Genomic DNA, 26,240 nt, shown 5'->3' on the forward strand with positions numbered 1-26,240 from the left:
GAGAAAGTGACACAAATTTATAATTTCACCGCCTTCCGAGTGACCCGAAGGTCTGTTCTGAATGGATTGAATGGATAGTTCTTGAATGGATAGTGAAAATAAAAAGGGATTTCAGACCTTATTTTCAGCTTAGTTAAGGGAAATTGCACTAGTTAGTGAACGTTTTCTTTCCCAAACACACATTTTAGATGCCATTTATCAAACTCAAGTTAATAAACTTGTGAACTATGATAAGTTTATTTATAAACTAATTTTAAGAGGATCATGTGCTTATGATTGCTTGCAGCCGGCCCCATATTATTCAATTTATGATTCCCTAATCAGATGATTTCTAGGCCACTATAAATACCCTAAGTTCCATATGATAGCCATCTTCGTTTTGAAGAATCCCCCCTTCCACCCCTACTCCTCCTCTTTTCCTAGATGAGTGGCACGATGGCCCAATGGTTAGCACTGTTGTCTCACACCAAGCTAGCCAATGTTTCTGTGCAGAGTTTACATGTTCTACCCGTGCTCACGGGGGTTTCCCCTGGGTTCTTTGGTTTCCTTCCACCGTCCAAAAGCATGCAACTTAAGTTAATTGACTAATCCAAATCTAGTAAGTAGTTATCTCTTAAGAGCAATCACTATCAGTTCATTAGCTACTACAGCAGGGGAGTTCTCGAGATCTACATGAGCTTAATTTCCCCTCTCGCCTTGCAAATGGGAGGGAGCCCCGGGCTCGAGGATCTTATGAGCCCAGCGCTCTCTCCCGGGACAGCATGTCAAACAAGCTTTATAATCAATCATGAGCTGAGTGTGAACTCTTGAAACTAGACTTGTCAGGATACTGAATTTCGGTACTGAAATTGAAAAAAAACCCCACCATTTCACTGGTGAATGCTATGGCAAATCATTGGTGTTTAACAACGTGCTCAAAAGTGGTTAAATGTTAGCGGGAAATGGACATATTTTTTTAATGTCAGTACCGGGACAACACTATTACAGACCACACGAGGGTGTGCTACAGAGGACTGTATCGTTTTATTGCTCACTGGGTTACATAGCAGGGAAGCGTTCCCACAGTGTTTACCTTGTGCCATGATCTGAAGCCTGGGCGGACACTTAAGCGTATTACTCTTAAAGAGATTGTGATTTTGTTTGATGCCTAATATGATTTTAATTATTTAAATTAAGCTTAACAATGATATTAAAGTGATGTTTACACCATAATTCCCAGTGATGGGTTGCGGCTGGAAGGGCATCCGCTGCGTAAAACATATGCTGGATGAGTTGACGGTTCATTCCACTGTGGCGACCCCTGATTAATAAAGGAACTAAGCCGAATGTCTACACCACATTTATACTTTGAAATCATGGCAACAGCTGGAGGTGTGTAGTCTACTGCATGTTGTTGCAATGCTACAGTGCTGATCCTATACTTCTGGGTTTCTTTCCATCGCAGCCTCGATTTCGTTTATTTAATATGGCAGCCGTGTGGAATAAGCTCATTGGCTCTTCTGACTGGAAATTAGACTTCCTTCATTGTGTCGGCCATAATGAACCTTGCACTTTCCTACAGTCTTTAATGAGAGTAAACTGGCTTGTATATCTATAGTTTGTCTGTACTAGCCCAAATTTCCGTATCAATAGAAATACAATAAAATTAAATAAATACAATAAAATACAACCTCTATAAGTGGCCAAAGTGGACAATCACAAAACATTTCAGATTTCCATGTGTATTTAGCTGCATCAATATATGATCAGATTGACAAACACACCTCTTAAAACTAGAATAAACAGGGCCCAATTTGCCAATCTGTAAACAAGTGGCCTTACAGTTACACTCTAACTGTTCAATTTATGATTCCATGAACTCAAATAGTCACACTGTTCTCGATGTAGTCTGGAGACAAGTAAGGATAGGGCAACTCCAGCTGGCTGTTCCTGTCTGCAATGTCTTTCGCTATGATCTTCAGCTCTTTCTGGACGTCCTCCACAAGCTTGGCCATTGCACCACCATGGAAGTACCACTCATTATAATGGCACAAGGGTACCTAAAGAGAAAACAATGACTATTTAAACAACCACATATAGCATCATGATGCTCACGGCAACCCGAGTTCGATTCAACCCGGGTCCTTTGCCAACTCTTCCACTCTCTCTACTCCCAATACTTTCCTATCTATAAACTCCACTATCCTATCCAAATTAAAGATGAAAAACCCCTAAAAATAATTATTAAAAAAAGTGTTTTATACTGTTTTTACTCCATGGTCTGTTGAAATTCTTGATTCTGATTAGTGGGAAGATAAATCAGCATTTATTTAAAAATGAATTTATTTAATGCACAGGTGGTTCCAGTCAGTTTTGATCACAGTTCGAAATAAACGTGCTTCCCTCAAACCTTAGCATTCAGGGAGCTGATGTTGGTTAACCAACTCACAAATATGCTCAAAAATATTTGCGAAGAGGTATCTAATACATGTTACTATGAGCTATTAGATATGCCAGTGTCATTTACATGCACACACACAATCTCTATCTTGTGTGCGCTCCCTCTCTGTCTGCCGTGACTGATTCAAAGCAGGGACTAGGAGATCTAATGTGTCATAACTGATACGAACTGTAAAAATATTGCACTGCAAGGACCAAAACTAGATTTTACTTGTCTATAACTTGGCAAATGAACAGTAAGCAGCATAATCAACGGTTGTTGTGTGTTAAAGGATCCAACCACCCTTGCTTAGCCTCCACGTCTTGCATTTAAAATCCTTTTAACGTATGGCAACCTTATGATGATCTTTTACATATTATAGTATTTACAAAACTTTGTTAATGAATGCTATGGTTATCTGATTAATACTAAATTATAATAAACACTGCAGTATAGTACGATTTTACTACAGTAAACTGTGGTGTATTGTGGTATAAGTTACCCTATAGTCGTAGAAAACGTTGTGCTTTGGGTAGGTTGTTTATATGACCATAGTTTTTGTTTTACCACAGCAACTATAGAATTGCCACAACAGATTAAATCCAAGTACTCTACTATAGTATAGTTCAAAATCTTTATATTGCTTACTATACAGATAGCTTTTTTCATGTGGATACTCACATAATCAATAGCAGGCTGTGACAGAAGAGACAGGACACTAAGGACGTGGCAGGAGGAGTTGACCTCTGGAAGGAAGGACAAAAGATCCTCCTCAGACACTGAGCCTTTGTTTTGAGATGGGGGACGAGACATTGTCGCTGGAGTGTTTGGTATGCAAAGGTTAAAATCCAGCTGGGGAGAAAAAAGGGTTTAGTGAATCTGCTCCTGTTTTTGAACATGTACTAATAACTGAAGATACCTGAGAGAAGTTCACGGCTGAATGAAGCGCTGAGCAGGAGAAGATCACCATCGTAACAAACTTGCACATTTCAGCTGCCGTCTGAAAGGATTGTGGGACTCCTGGAGAACATGATATGAAGATCATTATATGCATTTTTCATGTCTGTGAAGAATAAATGACGTTGATGTGAGGTTTTATGACTCAATGACATGTAAGAGTGTCTGAGATAATGAAGAGGAAAATCTTATCCTCCATGATTAATAAACATAGTCAAGCATACAAGTGAAACATCAAATGTTTTCTTTAAACTCTGAATATTCAATTTAAGAATACTGTAGCTCTTATTCTTAGTTAAAATTACTTTTTTAATAATTACGTTTTAAAATGAATGAACACGTTCCTTGATTTAAAAAAGCTTCAGGATACAGATTTTAATAAAACATTTATGCAGGAGATGCTGACGTGGAAATTTTTCGTACAATTTTTCGTTTTAGTGCCAGTGGGGAAAAGAATTTGGGAAAGCAAGCTTTAAATATATGTATTGTTATTGAAATCTACAGACAGGTTGATTAAAGACTAAATAAACATATAGAAGTGTATTCTGGAGGTTTTCTTGCCTCAGAAAAAAAGAGAATTTTGCATTAAAGAGATAGTTCAGCCAAAACTGTCGTATTTGACTTTCTTCCATCTATTGATTACAAAAGAAGATATTTTAAATAGAGATTGAAACCGGTAACCAATGACTTCTATAGTATTTGTTTTATGTACTATGAATGGCAATGGTTATTGATCGTTTAACTTCCTTTAAAACATCTTATTTTGTGTTCAGCAGAATGCTCAAAGAAAAGAAACTTCAGGTTTTGGAACCCCTCCAGGGTGAGCAAATGGTGCAAGTGCACAAATTTAGGTGAACTATCTCTTTAAGGCCCCGTTTCCACTAATACATTTTAGTTTCAAAACGCATAAGTTTTGCTATGGATACGCCTTTCTTCCACACTACCCCGGAATTTTCAAGCCCTAAAAACAGAGCTTTTTGAAAACGCTGAAGAGGCTGTTTTTGTTTAAAAACGCTGTTAGTCAGTGTGGATGGGGGAAAACAGAGACATCTGAAAGACATCTGATTGAGGCCTTTTCTCAACATTAAGTACACAAAATTCAGTCTTGCATCTTTTTCTTGTAAGTTCAGACTTTGCAAGTTTGATATGGAAAACTCGCGAAGACACGTCGGGTAAATCTTCAAAGGGAACAGTGTACATTATAACGTTATTCACATCATCCTGGCTATGTTGTTTCCCTTTCTTAACAATAAAATGAAAACATGATATAAGGAACTGCCTATTTTAATTTTTATATTAAGAACTGAACAGACACCAAAAATGTTGAGGCATTGTGTAGCTTATTTATATGACCGTCATCTTCATTATATGCATATTTAGAACAAAATGGAGCCTATAGCATTACTGCATCCATTATTTTCATTGAAAATACAAAACATACCCTGTCTTTTTTGCTGAATATCAGTTTTAATAATCAATAATTGCCATTATAAAAGTATAACGTACAACAAGTTTATACAATAAATGAAATAAAGACAAGCAATCAGTCAAATGTGCAGAATTCGTGTACGTGGTTACTACATAAATTAATATATTAACTTATCTTTGCGATCAGCCAAAACATGTTACCTGACAACAAGTAATAATTAAAAAGACTGAAGAGTCGTTAGATAGAGACAAGATTAATTAAATATTAATTCAATTAAATTCACCATTATTTGTATAGCGCTTTTACAATGTAGATTGTGTCAAAGCAGCTTCACATAAAATATTATAGAAAATTGAAACAGTGTAGTTCATTTTTCAAAGTTTACGTTAAATATTACATTTAACAACTATAGTGAGATGAGATCCAGTGGTATATCCTTGATGAACTGTCTGACGTGCACTGCTCTCACCTGGGGAGGTGTGCTTAAAGCACCTGCTGACTGCTTGGAGCTTAGACCTCCGCATACGGTACAGTGTATGCCGAGTGTATGTGTGGTCATGTGATGTGCATTTTCAGTGGTGTAGTGTGGATGGAGATCCATTTAGAAACGCTAGGTGAAACGCCAGTATAAACGTAGGTCGTTTTCATTCCAAAACAATGTTTTAAAACTAAAATGTATTAGTTTAAATTGGGCCTGCAGATCACTGCATATAAGAATTGCACTTCTATGAATCTTCACATCATTTAATAGATATTACAAACTATTGTCATGTAATAGACACTTATACAAATCAAATTGTGTAATAAATCTTATTGCGCACCTAAGTGAGTGAGCCCAAGGAAACCCTCCCTGAAGATCTCTCCAATCCAATTCTGCAGCTCACAGTCACTCTGGACATCTTCATCGCTGCAGTAATACAAGTGAGTCCAGCCTACAACAAACCTGAAAAGGAAAGATCATGAGATCACTTCAAACCTCAAGATTCCGATTCATACATTGTGGATCAAGTACCTGTGTAAAGCGTCCCAGACTCTGAGAGCATCTTGAGCATAATAACAGAGCGGCAGAGCATCCAGTCCTCGCTCTTTCACATCGTCTGGCACACACAGAGAGCTGTAGCGCAGACGCTGGGTCGCTCGAGTAAAAAGCTGTGGTATTGCCTTCAGACCGCAGGCTACTGACTAGAGACAACAAACAGAATGGACATTACAGTAATTAATTTATTTTCAAAGAATAAACAGAGAAGAATAAACTCACCAACCTTGTCAAAAACACCATTTGCGGCTAGAAGAGTCGCTCTAGCCTGAATGTTAATCTGAAGAGTGCTGCGGATATGAGGCATTAAGAGCTAAAACAAACAAACAAATTACTTATTTGATTATAATGTTAGGAAATTTTTTTAGAATATAATGGAATTTGCAGTGTCATTTTATAAGTACAATGAAATTAAGTGAAAACCCCATGTGTACAAATATTATGTGCAAAAAATGCTATGTAATAAATACAAGACAGGACAAGACATAGAATAGTTAATAAAACTGAACATGAACACAAAGGACCTGGACATGGCCATCAACACAATTTCAGGCATAGTTTATATCTTCCGCATAGTTTAAAAGACCATATTATAAATGAATAGAGGAAACAATTGAATAGGATATAGAAAAAAAACTGTACAAATAGATTGTTTAAGCAGTATTGCACATTTCACCATACAACAATATGTTGTAATATGTTACACAAATTAAACAAAATTAATCTAAAGTCAATTGTTTAAAAAGTTAGACCACAGAATATCTTATTAACATTTTTTTTTCAAATAACTTCTCTAAATATTTTAGGTTCATATGGAATCCCATTTTTCCCTTTAAGAAAATGCTTTTCTCTCATAACTATTGTTTTGTACGAAGACTAGAAGCACCTGTTTGTATGCCTCTATGTTGTGTTGACCAAACTTTAGTTCCCAGAACCCTCTTCTCCCCTTATTTACATAGTGTTCAGCTCTGTGTTCCTTATATAAGCCTCTTGTGTTTAGGCTTTCGTTTTGTCTGGATTTTACATTGCAACTCTTATTATTTTGTTTGTTTTGTTCCATTCCCTGCCCATCTAAAGTATTTTTCAAGTTTTGTTTTTGCTTATTTTTTTCTTTCTGAATTCTGTTCTTGTTCGTTAACATTGCCTGCTACTTTTTATATGTAGTTAAGCTTTAAACTCAATTGTACCTCACAGATAAAGGTTCATTATTCAAAGCTTTTCAAATCCGAGTACCCTAAAAAACAGCATATGCTATGAAGGTTTTGACATATTTTCTTGTTTTAAATGGTTTATGCGGACAGCGCAGTAAGAAGATTGCTGGTTTGAGCCTTGGCTAGGTCAGTTGGCATTTCTGTGTTGAGTGTGCATGTTCTCCCCGTGTTCGTGTGGGTTTCCTCCGGGTGCTCCGGTTTACCCCACAAGTCCAAACACATGTGGTATAGTTGAATTGAATAAACTAAATTGTCCGTAGTGTATGAGTGTGAATTTGAGTGTGTATGGGTGTTTGCCAGTGAGGGGTTGCAGCTGGAAGAGCATCTGCTGCTTAAAACGTATGCTGGATGGGTTGGCGGTTCATTCCGCTGTGGCGACCCCTGATTAATAAAGTGACTAGGCTGAAAAGAAAAAGAATCAATGAAAATGGTTCTTGCTGGTTTAAGCTGTTTTTGCTGGTCATGATTTGACCAGTTTATATTCTTTTCTAAACCTTAATTACTAAAACTGAAATTAAATATATAAAAACGAAATAGACACGTGTTCACAAAATAATAACTAAATTAATTATCATTTTTTATTTTGGTCAAACTATTTTGACAATTATAAAGACTTTTAGGTCAATAAACTATCAAGTAGTTGCTTATTTATACAGTAGTTGGTAAAGTATTAGATGTGTTTAGATATTTGGTAGGATTGGAGTTGTAGAATAAGATTGTGGCGAATATGTACTTTATATAGTAATAAACAGCTAATATCTTAATAATAGACAGGTAATAAGCCAATAGTTAAAGGTGCAATAGGTTATTGTCTTCAGAAACAGTTTTTGTAATCTGGTTGAAAGTTTCTTCACATCCTGATAACAATCCTTAAATAAAGTGGTCAAATGTATTCATTCATTCATTATTTTCTTTTCAGCTTAGTCCCTTTATTAATCTGGGGTCGCCACAGCTGAATGAACCGCCAACCTTTCCAGCATATGTTTTATGCAGCGGATGCCCTTTCAGCTGCAACCTATCACTGGGAAACATCCATACACACTCAATCACATACATACACTATGGACAATTTGGCTTACCCAATTCACCTATACCACATGTTTTTGGACTTGTGGGGAAAACCGGAGTACCTGGAGGGAACCCATGGGAAGAACATGCAAACTTCACACAGAAATGTCAACTGACCCAGCCGGGGCTCGAACCAGCAACATTTTTGCTGTGAGGCAATTGTGCTACCCACTGCACCACCGTGACGCCCGATAAATGTATTTATGTGTATTTTAATATTCTGTGGAAGGTGTAGGACCAAGAAACATTCATCCAATCACAACATTTGGTTTGACTTTACAAGCATTACAACAGGCTGTCCTACCTGCCTCTTAAAATACGTAATTGCATACCTCTGTGCACCCTGTTCATGCAGAAAAAATTCCAACCCAGGCTCATTCCGATTACGTACCCCTATATACATTTCTGGAGACAGAAAAATATGTCCCAGGAGCTACGTTTTATTTTTTACAGTTTTTGTACGCTTTTTCAGATCTCAAAAATCTCTCACGAGTGCAATTCACGCCTGCTGTTCATGTGTAAATCCACTGTCGACATACTAACTGACCAACTGATCGATTCCCCCCACCCTCCCCATTCGCTAAACCCAACCAATAATATTTAAAAAGCACAGATTGACCCGCCCACTCTTTTCCTAAACCCAACCGCAGTGTTTTGAAAAGCAATCCAAAAAAAGAAAAGCCCCCACATTTTTCAGATTTAACCACCTTCTCACTCTGTTATTTACTGGTTTATTTTATTTTTTGGCTTTTGTTTTTGTCTGACCTGCTTTCTGGAACCATTCTTCAACAGACTCAAAGGAACCCTGTCGTTGTGGTCAACTCCGCTCTGCATCTCAAGTCCGCCGGCGTACGTGTCAAGCTAACTTGTCAAACTGGTAAGAGTAAGAAAGCCGTCCATACGGAGGTAAGTGCGGTCAGCTGGTAAGTGAGAATAGGAACGCCATCATACCGCCCCTGTAGCTTTCATTTTAAAGACGAAATGCAGTCATACATAGCTCTGGCTACATAAATCTCCATAAATGTACATAGGGCTACGTTTTCTGAATGATTGTTGTTGAAAAATTCAGACTGAGAACATCAACAGCCTAATGCCTAACAGCCTAATAATACCTAAAAATTGGTATTGTAATTACTAATTGTACTATAATGTTTTCTCTCTGGTCATGTTTCATGATGTATTGTAGAGATGTTGTCTACTGAGCATTCATGCTTTCAGAAGGCCATTTTATGAGGAAACAAAGATAATTCAGTGCTATCAGGCTAACATTAGCATTTCCCAAGATTTCCTATTGCACCTTTAATAGTGGGAGTTTGTTCTTAAACTAAAGTGTTAGCATTATTTATTTAAGTGTTTTCATGACTTTGAGTTTGTGGAAAACACATTTTTAACACAGCATTAAAAATAATCAGAAAAACAATGAACCATGATGAATTCTCTATAGTTTGTACCTGATATAGAGGATGAATCTCAGGCAGCTGTCTAAGTGTGGCCGTACAGCACACTTCTCCTAAAAGGTGAGTCCGAAAGAAATGTGAAAGTAGCTGATGAATCTGGAAATCTGAATTACGGACCCACATCTTTGCTAACAACCAGTCTGGTGGGGCATCGGACGGCAAGAAAACAGGGTTCTGTGGACCAGGAACCTGCTGAAGCTGAAAAATTACGATTGTCACTTTCATTTTACCATTAATATTCAGTCAAAATTGATTTTTGTGCTGACTAAAATTGTGCTTACTTGTATAGCAATGGGCTTTAGTTCTCCATGTTGGTTATAATGCAGCAGACACAAAGGAGCAGACAAGTAAGTCTGTTTGCCATTGATGGTGTTAGCAGGCAGCTGATCCAGCACTTCATAATCCAGAAGATACACACATCCTTTCTGTGCAAAATAGTCACAAAGATTCACTATTGTGTAACAAAATGATAATAAATGCAAAACATAAATCCACACAAGCACACCTCCATCTCTTGATCCAATGTTGAGCCCTCTGGCAGATAAGATTTCAGCATTTCTGAAGTGACTGAAAAGTTAGGTGGCAGACTGTGGATCTGTCTGACACATAGAGGATTGCAGCCATTGAGGCATTGATATCCAAAGAACGCATCCTCTTGCCAGTGAGCCTGAACATAGTCTGTGAGAAAATTCAGAAGAAAATAGTTTGTGAAGTATTTATGTGTATAAACTATATGTACACTTAATGGCCACTTTATTAGGTATTAAATTATTCTTTGACCCAAAAAATCTTATCAGCCAATCACAAGCGAGCAACTCTCAGTACTTAGGCATGTTAACGTGGTCGAGATGACCTGCTAAAGAGCAAACTGAGCACCAGAATGGGAAAGAAAGACTTAGACTGCAGCTCTGCACAAGATGTTTGGCCAGTGGAGAAATGGGCGTACCCATCTGAGCCTGGTTTTTTCTTCTTCACTTTCGCCAATTGGTGAAATTTTAGTGAATATTAAACCACACTGAACTGAGCTAAACTTAACTTAAACTTTAAAAACTGAACTACACTATTTCAATTTACTATGATCTTTTACATGAAGCTGCTTTGACACAATCTACATTGTAAATGCGCTATACAAGTAAAGGTGAATTGAATCGAATTGAAAGAAAGGTGATATTGAAGGTGAGTGTTTCAGAATCTCCAGATCTACTGGGATTTTTACACACAACCATCTCTAGAGTGTACAGAGTTCGGTCTGAAATAGAAATAACATCTAGCGAGTGTCAGTTCTGTGGCTAAAAATGCCTTGTTGATGCTAAAGATCAGAGATAAAGAACTGGTTCAGCTGATAAAGAGACAACAGTGACTCAAATAACCACTTGTTACAACTGAGGTCTGCAGAAGTGCATCTCTGAACACGCAACACATCAAACCAAGAAGCAGACGAGCTACAGCAGCAGAAATAATAGCAGACTGAGGCTACAAATCACTTAGGGGATGAAAGACTTTCTGAGTTTCTGTGTCTGATGAGTCACATTCAGATTGTAGAGGCAGAATTTGGTGTAAACAATATGAAATCATAGATCAGTCTATTGCTTTGTGTAAGTGGTTCAGCATGATTGTAGTTTACTGGTTTGCGAGAGACATTGATTGGCACACTGTGACCCTCTTTGCAACAACTGACAACAGTAAATCTAGTAATGGTTATTTCTGCCAGATAGCACAAATCACAAAGCTCAAATCATCTAAGACTGGTTTCTTGAACATGACACTGAGTTCACTAAATTCTAATGTTTACAATTTCATTTAAACTGTCGGCAGTTTGTGTTCAGACCATATATTGGATCACACAAAAGTCAAAGTTAGATTGAGATGCACTGTTGTATTTGATGTAAAATATGTGATTGTGGATTCAAAAACAACGAGATTTAAAAAAACAGTCCAGATTTTACTTACATATAAATCTTACTAGATTAAGTCTGTAAGTCAATCAACCAAATTTTTTTGTTCATATTAAATCTGGTCATCATTACTAATATTATTTCCTCGTTTTTTACGATTATAAAAACCTAACTGCTGAAAATCAAACTCTTGTCTGCTAGGGTTTTTAAGGGGTCAAAAATATTTTGGAATGTTTAAATATGATTCTCCTAGAGAACAACTTGAGGATTTCTGCAATAGAGCCCCTAGAGCAGGTGTTCGCAAACTTTTCAGCCCACAACCACCAAAATAACAATTTCAGTGGCTCGCGACCCCTATTATCCTCGGAGGTGGTTATAAACATACAAACATGATTGCACACAATGGTGCACACACACCAATAGGAACTATATAAACATGAGCAAATTGACAACACAAAAAAGTGCAACAGTCTAACAACCATATCATTTTCAGGTCATTATTCATTTGTTTAATTTAACATTAACTGGCTTTTAATTTGTATGCTGTTTATTTTTATGTTGTTTTTTTATGTAACTATTAAATACTATTTTTATCTTCTATAGGTTATGGATTAAATAGGGTAGTTCTAATAGTATAATATAATTAAGACATGGGAGCCTGAGAAAAATGCTAATATTCAAAGAAAATTTCAGATGGCGCTTACAGGTTTTTGCATCTGAACTCTTCACATGATTAAGCATGCATGCATTCATTATGGTAAATTGAGTGTTTTTATTATTAAAAGTAAAGAGCAGAGTATATTTACATTTTGCAGTGTTGAACCTGTGTCACGAAGAATTAAGGTGTTCTGAGGGCAAAAGTGGGTCCAATATGGTACTTAGTAGTATTTTTTGTTGTACGATATATTGCACCAAAATATTTTGCGATAAACGATATTATTGTCATTGTTAAAACTCATATATATATATATATATAATCCCAGAATGACATTATAATATCATGATGCAAGCACACTCTTCCAAAGAACACATCATATTTTATTATTAAGAATATTTTATTTATAGTCATTTTAATAATTAGGCATTGGAATCAGAATGCATATTCTGAATAAATAATAATAAGCGTTAACAAAAAAGTGCAAGGTAAAAAGTAACAGAGGCTGCAATATCTGCTACCAGACACCCACATGAACATATACTATAGTAATTGATAGTAAATACTTTAGCGTTTTTTTTAACCATACTGACACTGACACCTCTAGTAGAGATGTTGTAAATCAGCTAAAATGTTGCTAGAATTGGGTTTTATGTATTGCCGTATGTATGTATAATTTATATTACATGCCCAAAAATGATTGAGCTTACAGTATGTCCATGTGTTGTACGATAAGATATATTGATTATTGTGACCGGCCTAATGGTACTACAAATGTATACCTAATAAAGTGGCCGGTGAGTATATTCATTCTTCATTGATATATATTTATATTCTGTTTTAAATTTGAATTGTTGGCATACTTGCAATCATGTTCTCGCTTCCACTGAAAAGGAAGACTGTCCCCAGTTCCTGTAGGCTTCTCCAAGATGTTCTTCTCTCAATAAAACCCTTTATGTAGTGCACATTGGTAACTGGGCTGACAAACAAAATGCCGTTGTCAAATTCAGTTTAGATGATATAGTAAAGAATTAAAATCAAACCAGTTTGTTATAAAACAAATCCATACCGTTTCCGGATGTAGCTCAAATTAGGTCCTAGATCAGCCACACTGGTCATGGCTATACAGTGAGGACCACCTTCAACAAATGTGCCCCATCTACAGATGAAATAAACAGCTTCCTTATTAAACAATAGGGTACAGAAGGTCAAATTAATGTGTGGTGAAAATGGTTTACTTGATAAGTTGTTGTTTATATTGGAGATCCCTCTCCCTGTGATTGGTTAGGACTTCTAATGTTTCCTCCTTCTTCAAGCACACTAATAGGTATGTTTGGGAAAGATTGAAATATTTTGATATGAAATTAGTAAAAGAAACATTTAAAAGTGAGCCAGTTATAACTTATGTTAAGTTATAATGCTGCTTTTATTGCATTGTGCAGTTTGTAAATGTAAAAAAAAATCTGCATTGCTTGATAAATGTAGGATTTGTTTCCCAACAGAAAGAAATGTGAACTACCAGAAATGAATCCACTGAAATTCTAGTCATATGTCCTGGGTTAACCTACTGTATGTAAGTTTGTGATAAAATGTACATACCAGCCGTTACATACAAAGCCATTATATACAAATTGCTAAAGGTCCATGTTTGATGAAGCCAACAGAACAACATTGTCTCCGAATAACAGAGATGAAATCCTGTGGTCACTGAACCGGACCCCCTTCATCCCAAGGCTGTGCTTTAAAATTCTGTCCATAAAAATTATGAACAGAATTGGTGACAAAGGGCAGCCCTGCCGGAGGCCAACATGCACTGGAAACAAGTCTGACTTATTGCTGGCAATGCGAACCAAACTCCTACTCTGTTCATAGAGGTACGAGCGGCCCTTAACAGAGCGCCTACTCCCATAGCACCTTCTACAGAATGCCACAAGGGACATGGTCAAATGCCTTCTCCAAGTCCACAAACCCTTGTGAACTGGTTGGGCATACTCCCATGAGCCCCTCTAGCATCCTGGTGAGGCTATAGAGCTGGTCTAGTGTACCACGGCCAGGATGAAAACCGCATTGTTCCTTCTGGATCCTAGGTTCAGCGATCAGCCAGATCCTCCTCTCCAGTACACTGGCATAGACTTTCCCAGGGAGGCTGAGTAGTGTGATCCCCTTTAGTTGGAGCACACCCTCTGGTCCCCCTTCTTAAAAATGGGAACCACCACCCCAGTTGCCCAGTCCAGAGGTACTGTCCACAACCTCCATGCGATATTGTAGAGATGTGTCAGCCAAGACAGCCCCACAATATCCAGAGACCTAAGATACACAGGGTGAATCTCATCCACCCCTGCTGCTTTGCCACTGCGGAGCTCGCAATCTACCTCAGTGACCTCAGCTTGTGTGATGGTGAGTCCACCCCTGCATCCCCAGTCTCTGCTTCCTCAATGAAAGACATGTCAGTGGGGTTAAGGAGATACTCAAAGTATTCCTTCAACTGTCCGACAACATCCCTAGTCGAGGTTAACAGCTCCCCACCTTCACTGTAAACAGTGTTGGTGTGGAACTGCTTTCCCCTCCTGAGGCGCCGGACAATCCTAACAAATGTTACCGAGCTTTCACTGAATAAAATTAATTTCACATATTACTCAAACACAAACCTAAAAAAAAACCTGAAGGTATGTATATGTATATGTTTTAGATCTAAACATAATAGTAAGACACTTCTTAAAATGAGAAACCTTTAAAACAGCATAGGTGTGGCACTTTAATGAACAATTACTAAACCATAAATTACCTGATTTTAATCAGTGGGAACAGTAACAGCTCACCTTTGTCATTCCGAAGTGCAATGTTACCATCTGCTGTTCGGATCCATTTATTGCAGGGAAAAACCTCCATCTCTGAATCTTCAGAAGTCCGTCTCACCAGCACATCCTGGCAGTGCCAATCCAGGTCTGGAAACCCAGGCTGAACCTCGAGGCGTAGTTTCACCAAAACTAAAATGCCAACTTCCTCTTCTGGAATTATGACGACTGTACTGGCCTGTTTAAAAAAAAAAGATATGAAGAGTTGAGATGCAAAAACCTCTAAGTGCCATGTGTAATTTTCTTCTACAATGAGCATTTTCTCAGCCTCTTACATTTACGTTCAGTAATTTCATGTTAAAAGTGATGAAAATATCCTATTCTTTGACATAAAAGTGAAATTACTGAATCAAAACATGGGAGCCTGAGAAAAATGCTAATATTCGAAGAAAATTTCAGATGGCGCTTACAGGTTTTTGCATCTGAACTCTTCACATGATTAAACATGCATGCATTAATTATGGTAAATTGAGTGTTTTTATTATTAAAAGTAAAGAGCAGAGTACATTTATATTTTGCAGTGTTGGGCAGTAACAAGTGACACAGAATATGCTGATTTGATTATTTATTTCATTTCCCAATTTGGTTTAAGTATGCTTTATTTGTTAAGATCAGTGGTGTAGTCCTTTATAAAAGGTGGTGTACTATTACCCACCTATGCTGTTTTATAATTTTACCCGAACGTTTCAGCGAGACATCATTCATTTGACTTCGAAAAACTGACAAAATTTTTTCAGCTTCTGTGGTCGTCAGGGGGCAGAGAATGGCGCACAATATAAACAAAAATGCACCAATTGCAACAAATTAAGATGAGAGTTAAAAAAAACATTTGGTATACAGTGAAAGGGGATGCGAATACACGTAAATTAGGGAAGTCTAATCAGCAAATCAAGTGAGTATACCGAGGGTATACGCAATTATTGAAACTTACATTTTGTGTTGTCTTTAAATGAAACGTTAGTTAGTTTGTTAGTTAGTTAGTTAGTTAGTTAGTTAGTTAGTTAACTTTATTTGTCCCTGTAGGGAAATATAATATGCAGCATACACTCACAAAGACATCTGACATTTCATATTTGGCATTTATATAAATAAATCATACAAAAACCTGGTACCTGTCATGGTCACCAACGATCCAGCCTGTGCAGATCGCTAACAGGCTACAAATCTGCTAGTATATGAACTACAAATCCTATCATGCAACACACACACACACCTGCTCCAAGTCTCCATTGATTACACTCCCACAGCTGATGCTGCCCATTGGCTGATTGCACTTCACATATATGGCTAGTTTTGAGACACTCATGGCTGAGTCTTGTTATACTGAACTGTGAACATTATGACGAATTTGCCTTGCCTTCCGTGGTTGAACCCTGTTTGTTTGTTTACGTTGCCTGCTGCCTGCCTGTGCTGACCATTCGCCTGATAGTTGACTACGACTCTGGATTTCCTGTGTACATCGGTTTGCCCCTGTATTGACTATTACTTGCCTGATCATCCTGTTAATAAAACCTGCATTTGGATCCGCACCTCCTTTGTCAGCGTCCCAGTTCACGTTACAGTACCCCTACTCTAAATAAATATCCAATCTACTGGTTATTAACTGCTACTGAGGGAGGAGGAATTTAAAAACTTGAGGTATAAATGATAATTTGTCCTTTTTCTTACACATCTGGGAACACAATATTGACAACCTGATGGTAACCATTGGAAGGTGTATGATAAAGGATGTCTCTCATCATTGACAATCATGATAGCCTTATTTAATACTCTTTCTTTGTAAATACTTTCAATGTTCTTTAGTTTTATTCCCAACAACTTACTGGCTGTTGTTACCACCTTCCCCAATAACCTCTTCTGGGCTTCCATACCAACAGATCACACAATATGCTGGAGTACTGTCAATAAAAGCTCTATACAACATGATCAACAATGTGTTGTCAACATTAAAACACAATAGTTTCTTTAAGAAGTACATTCTCTGTTGAAGCTTTTTCCTTAAAGTCAGTCCATACATCCCACTTAAGTTTACTGTCCAACATCACACCCAAATATTTAGCATTTGTTTCTAACTGAATTTGCTCCCCATTAATTAATGTGGGATGAGTTTTGCTTTGTGCTTTCTCTAAAATCGATAAACATTTCCTCAGTTTTAGGAATATTTAAGAAAAGGTTTGAATTTTTACACCAGTCTAAAAAGAAGTCAAGAACAGGGCCGTGTTCTTCCTTCTCTTCATTTAAAAGGCTCACCAAAGCAGTATAATTTGCATACTTTACAATATCTATTTTTAAATGAACTCAATGAAAAGAATTTGTATATACAATAAATAATAACAGAGATTAAACACAATCCTGGGGAGCTCCAACTGAAGTACACGTTTTATCTGAAATAAAACCTCCCATTTTAACCTGTTGGATTCTAGAGATAGAAAATTGGTCACCCAGGCAATCATTTTAATCTTAAGTGGTGAATAATTTTTTACTTCTTTACGGTTGACTAAATAAATTACAGTTTTTGAAAATTAATATCAGCTGGAATCAATTCAGTAATCAGAAAGTAAAGCTGCGGTCACACTGGGCTTTGTGTGTGCGAAATTCTGTCTTGCTGCGCTACGAAAAGGGGCGGGATTAAACAAGATGATTAGACATCAAATAAAGCGAGCGATTGCTCCATGTTTTAAATTTCTGTCCAGAGAGGTCATGTTTTGATCCTCGATTGGTCTCACGCAGTCAAGTGATTCGATTTCGCGGGTCAGTTCACAAAGCTTGAACTTTGCACCGCAGCAACTTGCGAAACTTGACGCATGACCCTGCATTTCCAGTCTGACGCATTCGCGTGCGTATGAATGGAAGTCTATGGGAGGAAAAGTCAAGTGTGACCGCAGCTTAATATGAAAATATTAATTAGTTACGGTACTTTATTTAGAATTGAAAGGTATTTTGAAGGTATTTTGTCATCTTTAACCCATTATTTTCCAAAATAACCTTGCCAACACTGCATATTATTATACTCTAGATGGAGTCATAGATCATAGATGGAGTATGGATGTTTGTTAACAATATTTCACTGCAAAGGTATTTGCAGCTCTTTTTACCTCTAATCCGGGAAGGAATTTTGCTATAAATGATCTGACACCTTGAATCACATTTAGTGCCTTATATGTTACATGAACTGTAAAAAAATGTTCCACACAATCAATTTGTGTAAAGACAATATGAAGAAATTAAGATAACTTACTGGTTTTTACAAGTTTTAGTGGAATGAACATAAAACAATTAAGTTGTGCAAAAAAAACCCCTCAAAATTATTTTGATTCAGCTCATTTGAAATATGTAGTTTGAACAAACAGCAAACATAACTTTTTTGAATGTGTGTGAGCACAATCAAAAAGTTTCCGGTAGTTCATCTAACAGCTGCAGGTGTTGCTATTTTAATATGAAAGGGCGATAATTTAAATATATTTAAATTGTGTTTTATTTTAGCTCTCCTTCCAGCCATCATTTGCTCGAGCCATCAAACTAACTACATTTTCAAGTGTGCGCTAACAAAGTAAATAGATTTATATTTTGATTTATGAAGACTTTAAACCTGTAAAAGCTGTTAAATAATTGCATGAAAAAGCTCAAAGTCTTACTGATCCAGGCAGGAGATGCTGTTCCACTTTGATTGGAGGACTTTCGCACAAAGAACCAATCAGGGAAATCCAAACACTGCTGTATGTTCCTGACAGAGGGAATGCTGAGGTTCGAACGGTCACATGAAAGCCATCCATTTTTCTGGAAACATTCAAAGAACCAGCCTGTGGAAAGAAAAACTGTGAGCTAAAGAACTACATATTGGAAAATTATCAAAACTCTTTGGTAATTTTTAACTGAGATTGTCTAATTCAATACAATGGGCTATGCTAAGCTGGCCTAAAAGTGCTCCCTTCCAGACCCAGAAATTGGCTAAATGGGTTAAAAAAAAATTGTTAAAGGGTTACAATTTTCCCCTTTTACAAGATTTAAAACACATATTTGATGTCTCCAGAATCTCTAAGTGCAGTTTCAGCCCAAAATACAAATCAGATCATTTATTATATTCTGCTGAAAACGTCAATTTTGGGGTCCGAGGATATTGTAGCTGTTTAATTGCAAATGAGCTGGTTCCCCCGCCCACTGTACCAACTTGTCTGCTTCTCCTGACAGACGAGACGTCAGATAAACACAGCACAATGACAAACACACACAGCGCTTCAGACATGGATTAAGTAGGGATCCAGTTTCTGAGTCAAAAATACCAAATTAAAGGTCTTTGCACACTGAAGTCTGAAATTTTTGTATGCTTTTTTTTCGTATTCATATAGGAAAAATTTGTCACATACACAAACCTTGCACACTGACTGAGTCTGATTCATATTAGTTAGTCTGTTGACAAAAAAAAAACAAAGCAATGAAATTGGATTCATTAATCCTCATTCATTTATTTTCATCCTCTTTTCTGGGGCCGGATCACAAGGGCAGCAGTCTTAGGAGAGAACTCCAGGCTTCTCTCTCCCCATACACTTCCTCCAGCTCCTTCAGGGGGATCCCGAGGCGTTCCCAGGCCAGCTGAGAGACATAATCCCTCCAGGGTGTTCTGGGTCTTCCCCGAGGCCTCCTCCCATTGGGACATGCCTGGAACACCTCCATAGGTAGGCGTCCAGGAGGCATCCGAAACAAATGCCCAAGCCACCTCAGCTGACTTCTCTTGATGTGAAGGAGGAGCAGCTCTACTCCTAGCTGACAGACCTCCTTACCCCATCTAAAAGAGTACGCCGTGCGAAAGGAACTCATTTCGGCTGCTTGTATCCAAGATCTTGTCTTTTCAGTCATGACCCAAAGCTCATGAACATAGGTGAGAATAGGAACGTAGATTGACCGGTAAATCGAGAGCTTTGCCTTTCTGCTCATCTCTTTCTTCACCACAATGGACCAGTACATTGATCGCATTACTGTTGCCGCTGCACCGATCTCCCTGTCAAACTCACGTTTATTCTTCCCTCACTCGTGAACAAAATCTGAAGATACTTGAACTCCTCCACCTGGGGTAACGACTTTCCTCCAACCTGGAGATAGCAAACCACCTTTTTTTGGTGGAGCACCATGGCCTTGGATATCCCAGCTGTGTCACACTCGACAGAAAACTGCCTCAATGCATGCTGAAGGTCCATGTACGATGAAGCCAACAGAACAACATCGTCTGCGAATTTGATTCTAGACAACAATTCAAGCAGTGATGCTTTGTTATTCTTCAAAATAGAAAAAAGAAAGATGAAAAATATCATATTTATCCAAAACGCAACACAAAGAGGAAGAGAGTTAATCTTCTTAATAAACAGCTGTGTGGGATTATCCCGAAATGCAAAGTTTATTTCAGGAAATCTGTGGAATTTTGATGTTTGTGATACACATTTTCATCCGTAAACGAATCCTGAACAGAGATCACACAGACATACACGCACACACACACAGTTGGTCAGTGGCACACACACATACTGAGAATTGTGCCAGGCACTGAATCCAGCATACAGTATTCGACAACAGTGGTTCTCTTTGTGCACAGTTCTCTGTAAGGTGGCTCTGATCTGTCAAAACACCTCTCAAAACGCTTTCTCGGATGCAAAAAAAAAAAAACCCTGAAAAAACTTAACCCAATCTTGTAACACCAAAGATTCAGAGGCAGTGTATCAATACAACTGACACAAGGTCAAACTATTTTTTAACATGCAAAAATTTTGGATGAAAGTTTATTCACAGTCTGCAATAGGGGTGTAACAGTACACTGAAGTCATGGTTCAGTATGTACCTTGGTTTTGGGGTCACAGTTCGATAAGGGTACAGTGCAACAGGAATAATTACAAATCCATAATGCTCCCTTTCTCTGTTTATTTTGAACAGGCAGAAGTGTTGCTTCAGAACTGAAAAGCTACTTGTGACGCAAAACAAACAGAATAATGAAAAATAAAATGTTTTAATTAGACAGCGTATTACAATTTCAAAGACTGAGCCCAACTGTCTCCAAACAACAAAAACAGTAATTTTGCATAAATTCAGTAAGCATCAACACTGAAATCTCTTATGAAAATGCTAGCACTGACTGGAGAATCTGTTCGATCAACACAACTGTACAACTGTTCAATCTTGTTTGTGTGTGTATGTGTGTGTGTAGAGAAAAAGACTCACTTGCTTTTCTATATAAATGCGGTTGGCAGATATGTATGACATTTGCTTCTGCAGGACCTCTGTCATGAGTGGAGCTCATTTAACGTCATTTACACTATCAGAACCTATCAGAAGAACTCAGAGGCAAGGCAAGAGTTGCTCGCGAGCTTCTGTGTACCAAATTCACATGACAACATGGCCGAACTATTTCTGAATGCTGGATCTTGTGTTTTCAGACACAAAGATGCGTTCTTTGTGAACGGCTGCCTAGTTGTTGCACTGCTGTGGTCTTCTCTGCCTATCTCCAGTGACTGGACTGGCATATCTGGAGTGGACCAACTGCATTCATTGTGGGGGTGCATGTACTGAACCATCAGCCCTGTACCGTGATGCTTTGGGACGAGTACATATGAAGAGTTCAGATGCAAAACCCTCTAAATCCATCAGACCTCTATCAGGCTCCTCTGATTAGGTTCTGCAGTATCATTTTATAGGTAATAATAAGGTTAGTAGCTGGTAAATAAAATTGCTTTTTTTCACAAATGTCACTTTAGACAATTCTTTGTTTTTTAACAAGGTAGATTTTATTTTGCATCAAAACCAGCTAAATCCACTTGTGCTTTTTTTGCAAAAACCTCTAAATCCGCCTATACCTAAAAGAGTGTAATTAGTTGAAAGATGCAATTATTTTACCAAACATAAAACACATTACACAAACCACCTAAAAGGAAAAATACATAAATCTGTCAAGTAAGTGGTGGTTCATTCTGCTGTGGCGACCCCTGATAAATCAGGGACTAAGCCAAAGGAAAATAAATGAATGAAATCTGTCAAGCAAGTGCATTAATCAATAATATGAAAACTGAGATGAATTAAATCTTAGCAATCTATTGTCATTTCTGATATTTGGATTTAGATTTAATGCAAGTAGCATAAATGTATACATTTGTAAATATCTGTGTAAGTAGAACAATGTAAACATTGCAGACATTGTAAACTAAGCTTGTTAGATTCAAATAATGTAGTGTAAAATGTAGGCTTCAGTGCAAAACATTCAGATAAAAAACCTTTAAGTGTGTAAACGCTAAAATAAAGTGAATAAAAGTATTCCCATTGCCCACAGCTTTCCTAACATGCTATGTGCAAAATGCAACTACTATAAAAATATTATCAATTCAAATATGTTGGTGTACTGCAAGTAGAACTGAGCAAAACATTGTGAAACATCAATACCTGTGCAATGTCCATTTATAGAAAAAGCTTATCAGACATATAGTATAAAGTAATATAAATAATTTCAAGTTTTATAGCCTACATTATATTTATCATTAAAAAAATAGCTTACATTAGCAAATAAACCACAAAGCAGGCTACTGTGCAAAAAAGGGGATGTCTCTCAGACACTTTTAGAAGCTGTCATTCACTGATCCTCGTTTTCGTCTCTTGTTTATCCTCATAAACATAAACGTGGGATAAAAGAACAGCATCTTGTTCAACTTCGTCTTTTGTGAACCTGAGGTGCCGTTTAATGTATAGTAAATCTGACTTATTCAATGTAGCGTCTCTGTGCAAAAAAAAATTATGACTGCATGCTACACTTTCGATTGTACAATATGTTTTCTTTTTTTCTTATAATGCACAGAGTTTTGAGGTAAGGCACGTTTTCATTTCCCATTCAGTGACAGTCGGACAGGCACATGCAGTTCATCAAACTCTGTCTTTTATAAACAGTCTCCTCATAAAGGCAGGCGTATCAGTGCGCTGCTACATTAAAAACATGGGATTCGAAAAGCACCTCCTGATTGGTTCTCTGGACATAGCGGCTTTTGCTGTCAAAGGCAAGTGCCGTTTAGAGGCTTTTGCAAACAAACTGTTATTTCTGAATGGGCTGACACTGTGATTTAGATGATTTGAAGCAAAAATATTTGTTGAACATGTACTACGTGCCTAAAGCATTCACTCAATGTTATTAGCTCATTTTTGGCGGAAGTGGCGTTTAGTTGCTTTTGCATCAGAAATCTTCATATACAGTTACATCCATAGTGTGCAATAACCTTACCAATGAACCAGGAAGTTTACAAATGTTTATTTGATATAGTTGTACACACAAACATGTATGTTTAATTTTGTGTGGTTTTTGCATGTCTACTCGCAGCAAATGTGGCAAGACACAGGTAAATATATATGTATGAAGAATACTGAGCCATGATAATCAGTGCCTGTCAATCAATTTGGTGGGAGAGGAAATCCAGCCTTAAAATCACTGGGATTTAGATCATGATTTAACATTCATTTTACTTCAGCTTAATCTCTAATTTATCAGAGGTCGTAACAGAATATGAACCGCCAACTTATCCAGCATATGTTTTAAACAGTGTACGCCTTTCCAGCGGCAACCCAGTAGTCGAAAACACCCATACACACTCTCAATCACACACACTCATACACTATGGCCAATTTAGTTTATTCAATTCACCTATAGCGCATGTCTTTGACTATGGGAGAAAACGTAGCACCTGGATGGAACCCACACCAACACAGGGAGAACATGCAAAATCCACACTAAAATGCCAACTGGCCCAGCTAGGACTTGAACCAGCGACCTTCTTGCTGTGAGGCAACAGTGCTAACCACTGAGCCACTGATTTAACATTACAATAAAAAAAGCTAAAAAAAGGGACTTGATATGTTTATACCACTCTAATATGGCTGGCTGTGCACACATTATTTTACACACATGTCTGTGCAAACAGCTTCCAAATGTAGATTTTGCATGACAGGTGCCCTTTAAACTCAACTGTTTAACACCAGGAGCGTTATCAAAAAAAAAAGTGAAGTGCTATTTTAATATCACAAGAGCTGAACGTGGCAGGAAAATGAGCATATCAAAATTATGCGGAAAGGAAGAAGGAAACAAATCAGAAAGCACATTTGGGATATGAATTTAAAATATCTGGGAAACTATTCTATGGACCATTTTGAGGGATGTAAACAAAAACAATGGTCCAAACGTATTTCCTGTTTTACATTTTTTAATTCTAGAGCTTCCAAGAATCTAAAAGGAGCCACATATTTATAAATAATGTTATGATAGTTGTTTTAACATTAAGTTATGATTGAATTGCCTCTTGTTAGAGTTATGAAATAGTTTAATAACAAGAAGGAAATGTTCATGGGTCAATGACATCACCACGTTGAAATGGTCTATATAAGGAAGGCTGAAATCTTATTCAGTGACAGATTGTTAAATTCACTCCCATCTTAAAATCAGAAATAATTAGCAATAGTTATAAATAATAATAATAATAATAATAATAATAACAGTATAACAATATTAATTCAAATTAGCAGTGGGTTGTGTAAAAGAATAAACAATTAATATTACAATGCATTTTCAAAATAAAATGGAACTGCATGAATCAGATAAACTCCATAGCATATTTATTTGTTTTTATTTTTTCTCACTCCAGGCAATAAGTTTTCATATTTTACTCATTCTTTTTAATCTGTCGTCGCGATGCTACTAGAAGATAGTAACAATGTTTTCTGGTCGTTATTTGCAAGTTTGCATATAGAGGTTGCACAAGCTGCGTTCCATATTTGAATTGTAAATCATTTGCCAAAATAAGCATCTACATTTCATCTCAACTAAATCAAAATGAAAAGTTTTGTAAGAATCATTTCACTTTTTTAAACATTTTGAAACTGCCGACTTAATCCACTTTTTGATTTTACCATATAACATGATTTCATTTGATTATTATAAAGTTTAGTGCTTTTCGCATGGCTCCATTGTTATCGTATCACGATTGTTCAACAAGGTAAAGACATGATCAGTCCAGAAACAACGACAAAGAAATGAAAGTACAAATACAACTGCATGTAGCCTACTTACCCTGCCACTGTTTTCACTGAAGATGTGAGCCAAGCGGACTGTTGGCGCTCAGTTGAGCACTTTTTATACCTGCAGCCAATCGCGCGCGCGTCACCCATCTCATGCACTCTTCCGGATATTTTTTTGGTGGTTATGGTTATTATATCTCGTGAGTTCTGAAGTGGCGTGAGATACGTGCTGTGGTCATGTTGTAGCTAATAAACAAAGTAGCGTCAGCTATACGTTTCTCTGGCATTTCAGTTTGCATCAACTGCAAATTGTTATGTGAACATCAAACAATTATGTTCGCGCAGTATTGATTTCTGACAAATGTGGTCCAAGCTAAATGTTTTAACGTAACGTTTTAGTAACAGTCGGTGTCATGGCCACTTTATTAGGTACAAGACCGGTTCTCCGTGCTTTAAGAATTTGCTTTTGTTTGCTTTATTAACAAGAACCAGCATGTACAGTTTTATTATACAACAAAATCACTTTACATTCCTTAACAAGAAGGATTAAATGAGAAAAGAATAAATTATATTTAAAAAAAAAACAGAGCAGAGAGTAAAAGATTATATAAATATATTAGACAATTTTTTCAAATTTTAGTTATAAACAAGAGTTATTAAAAGCACTTTTACTTCAGAAAATGCATACAGACATTTTTATGCTACGATGTTAAAGGAACTTAAACTAAAGGAAGTTAACTGTTTTAATTGCTTTTCTATTTTTAAACTCAGAAATCAATTTTACATTTGAATCTCTTTTTTTCTAGCACCATGAACAGAGGTTTGATTTTGACAAACTTGAATTTATGTATGTGAGATTTACATAATAAAATAATAATAAAATAAAGTTTATAATAAAACCATAATCTTTTAAAAAGCGATATTTAACATAATAACCTAAAATCACATGTTTATAAGACAAGGAAAGTGTTTTTAAAATATTATGAGCAATAAAAGCTTCAACATTAATCCAAAACAGTTGAGTATATTGGCACGACCAAAATAAATGTGAAATAGTTTCATTAAAGCTTTCACAAAAACAGCATTTTAACATTTTACATTTTTGCAGAAATATTATTATTGGATGAACTTCTTTAGCCTTATTTGTAATAATTTTCAGAACGGTCTTAATTCTTCTTCATGGTACATTCTGCTTTAACTAGTCATCACAAGCTGTGGTGAGTGTGGTCATT

General features: G+C 36.9%; 1 protein-coding gene across 1 annotated transcript; it reads right to left on the reverse strand.

The window, feature by feature from the left end:
* Positions 1 to 1,705: 1,705 nt before the first annotated feature.
* zgc:152891 (uncharacterized protein LOC767741 homolog) lies at positions 1,706 to 25,154 on the reverse strand. The gene is made up of 15 exons (XM_056446726.1): positions 25,061 to 25,154; positions 18,618 to 18,782; positions 14,947 to 15,160; positions 13,366 to 13,447; positions 13,197 to 13,286; positions 12,991 to 13,106; positions 10,083 to 10,255; positions 9,859 to 10,002; positions 9,572 to 9,775; positions 6,068 to 6,154; positions 5,818 to 5,987; positions 5,627 to 5,748; positions 3,339 to 3,439; positions 3,101 to 3,271; positions 1,706 to 2,039 (listed from the first exon to the last, which is right to left on the reverse strand). The coding sequence occupies exons 2-15, from the start codon at positions 18,753 to 18,755 to the stop codon at positions 1,860 to 1,862; spliced, it is 1,992 nt and encodes a 663-aa protein (XP_056302701.1). The 5' UTR covers positions 18,756 to 18,782; positions 25,061 to 25,154; the 3' UTR covers positions 1,706 to 1,859.
* Positions 25,155 to 26,240: the final 1,086 nt, after the last annotated feature.

This window comes from Danio aesculapii, chromosome 21 (assembly GCF_903798145.1).
Source record: "Danio aesculapii chromosome 21, fDanAes4.1, whole genome shotgun sequence".
NCBI lineage: Eukaryota > Metazoa > Chordata > Actinopteri > Cypriniformes > Danionidae > Danio > Danio aesculapii.

Excerpts from the sequence above, each read along its gene's own strand:
- zgc:152891 (XM_056446726.1), bottom strand. The coding sequence starts at position 18,755 with ATGGATGGCTTTCATGTGACCGTTCGAACCTCAGCATTCCCTCTGTCA. Across the intron at positions 15,161-18,617 it reads AGCATCTCCTGCCTGGATCA|GCCAGTACAGTCGTCATAAT; the intron begins GTAAGACTTTGA and ends TTTTTTAAACAG. Across the intron at positions 13,107-13,196 it reads TTGAGCTACATCCGGAAACG|CCCAGTTACCAATGTGCACT; the intron begins GTATGGATTTGT and ends TTTGTTTGTCAG.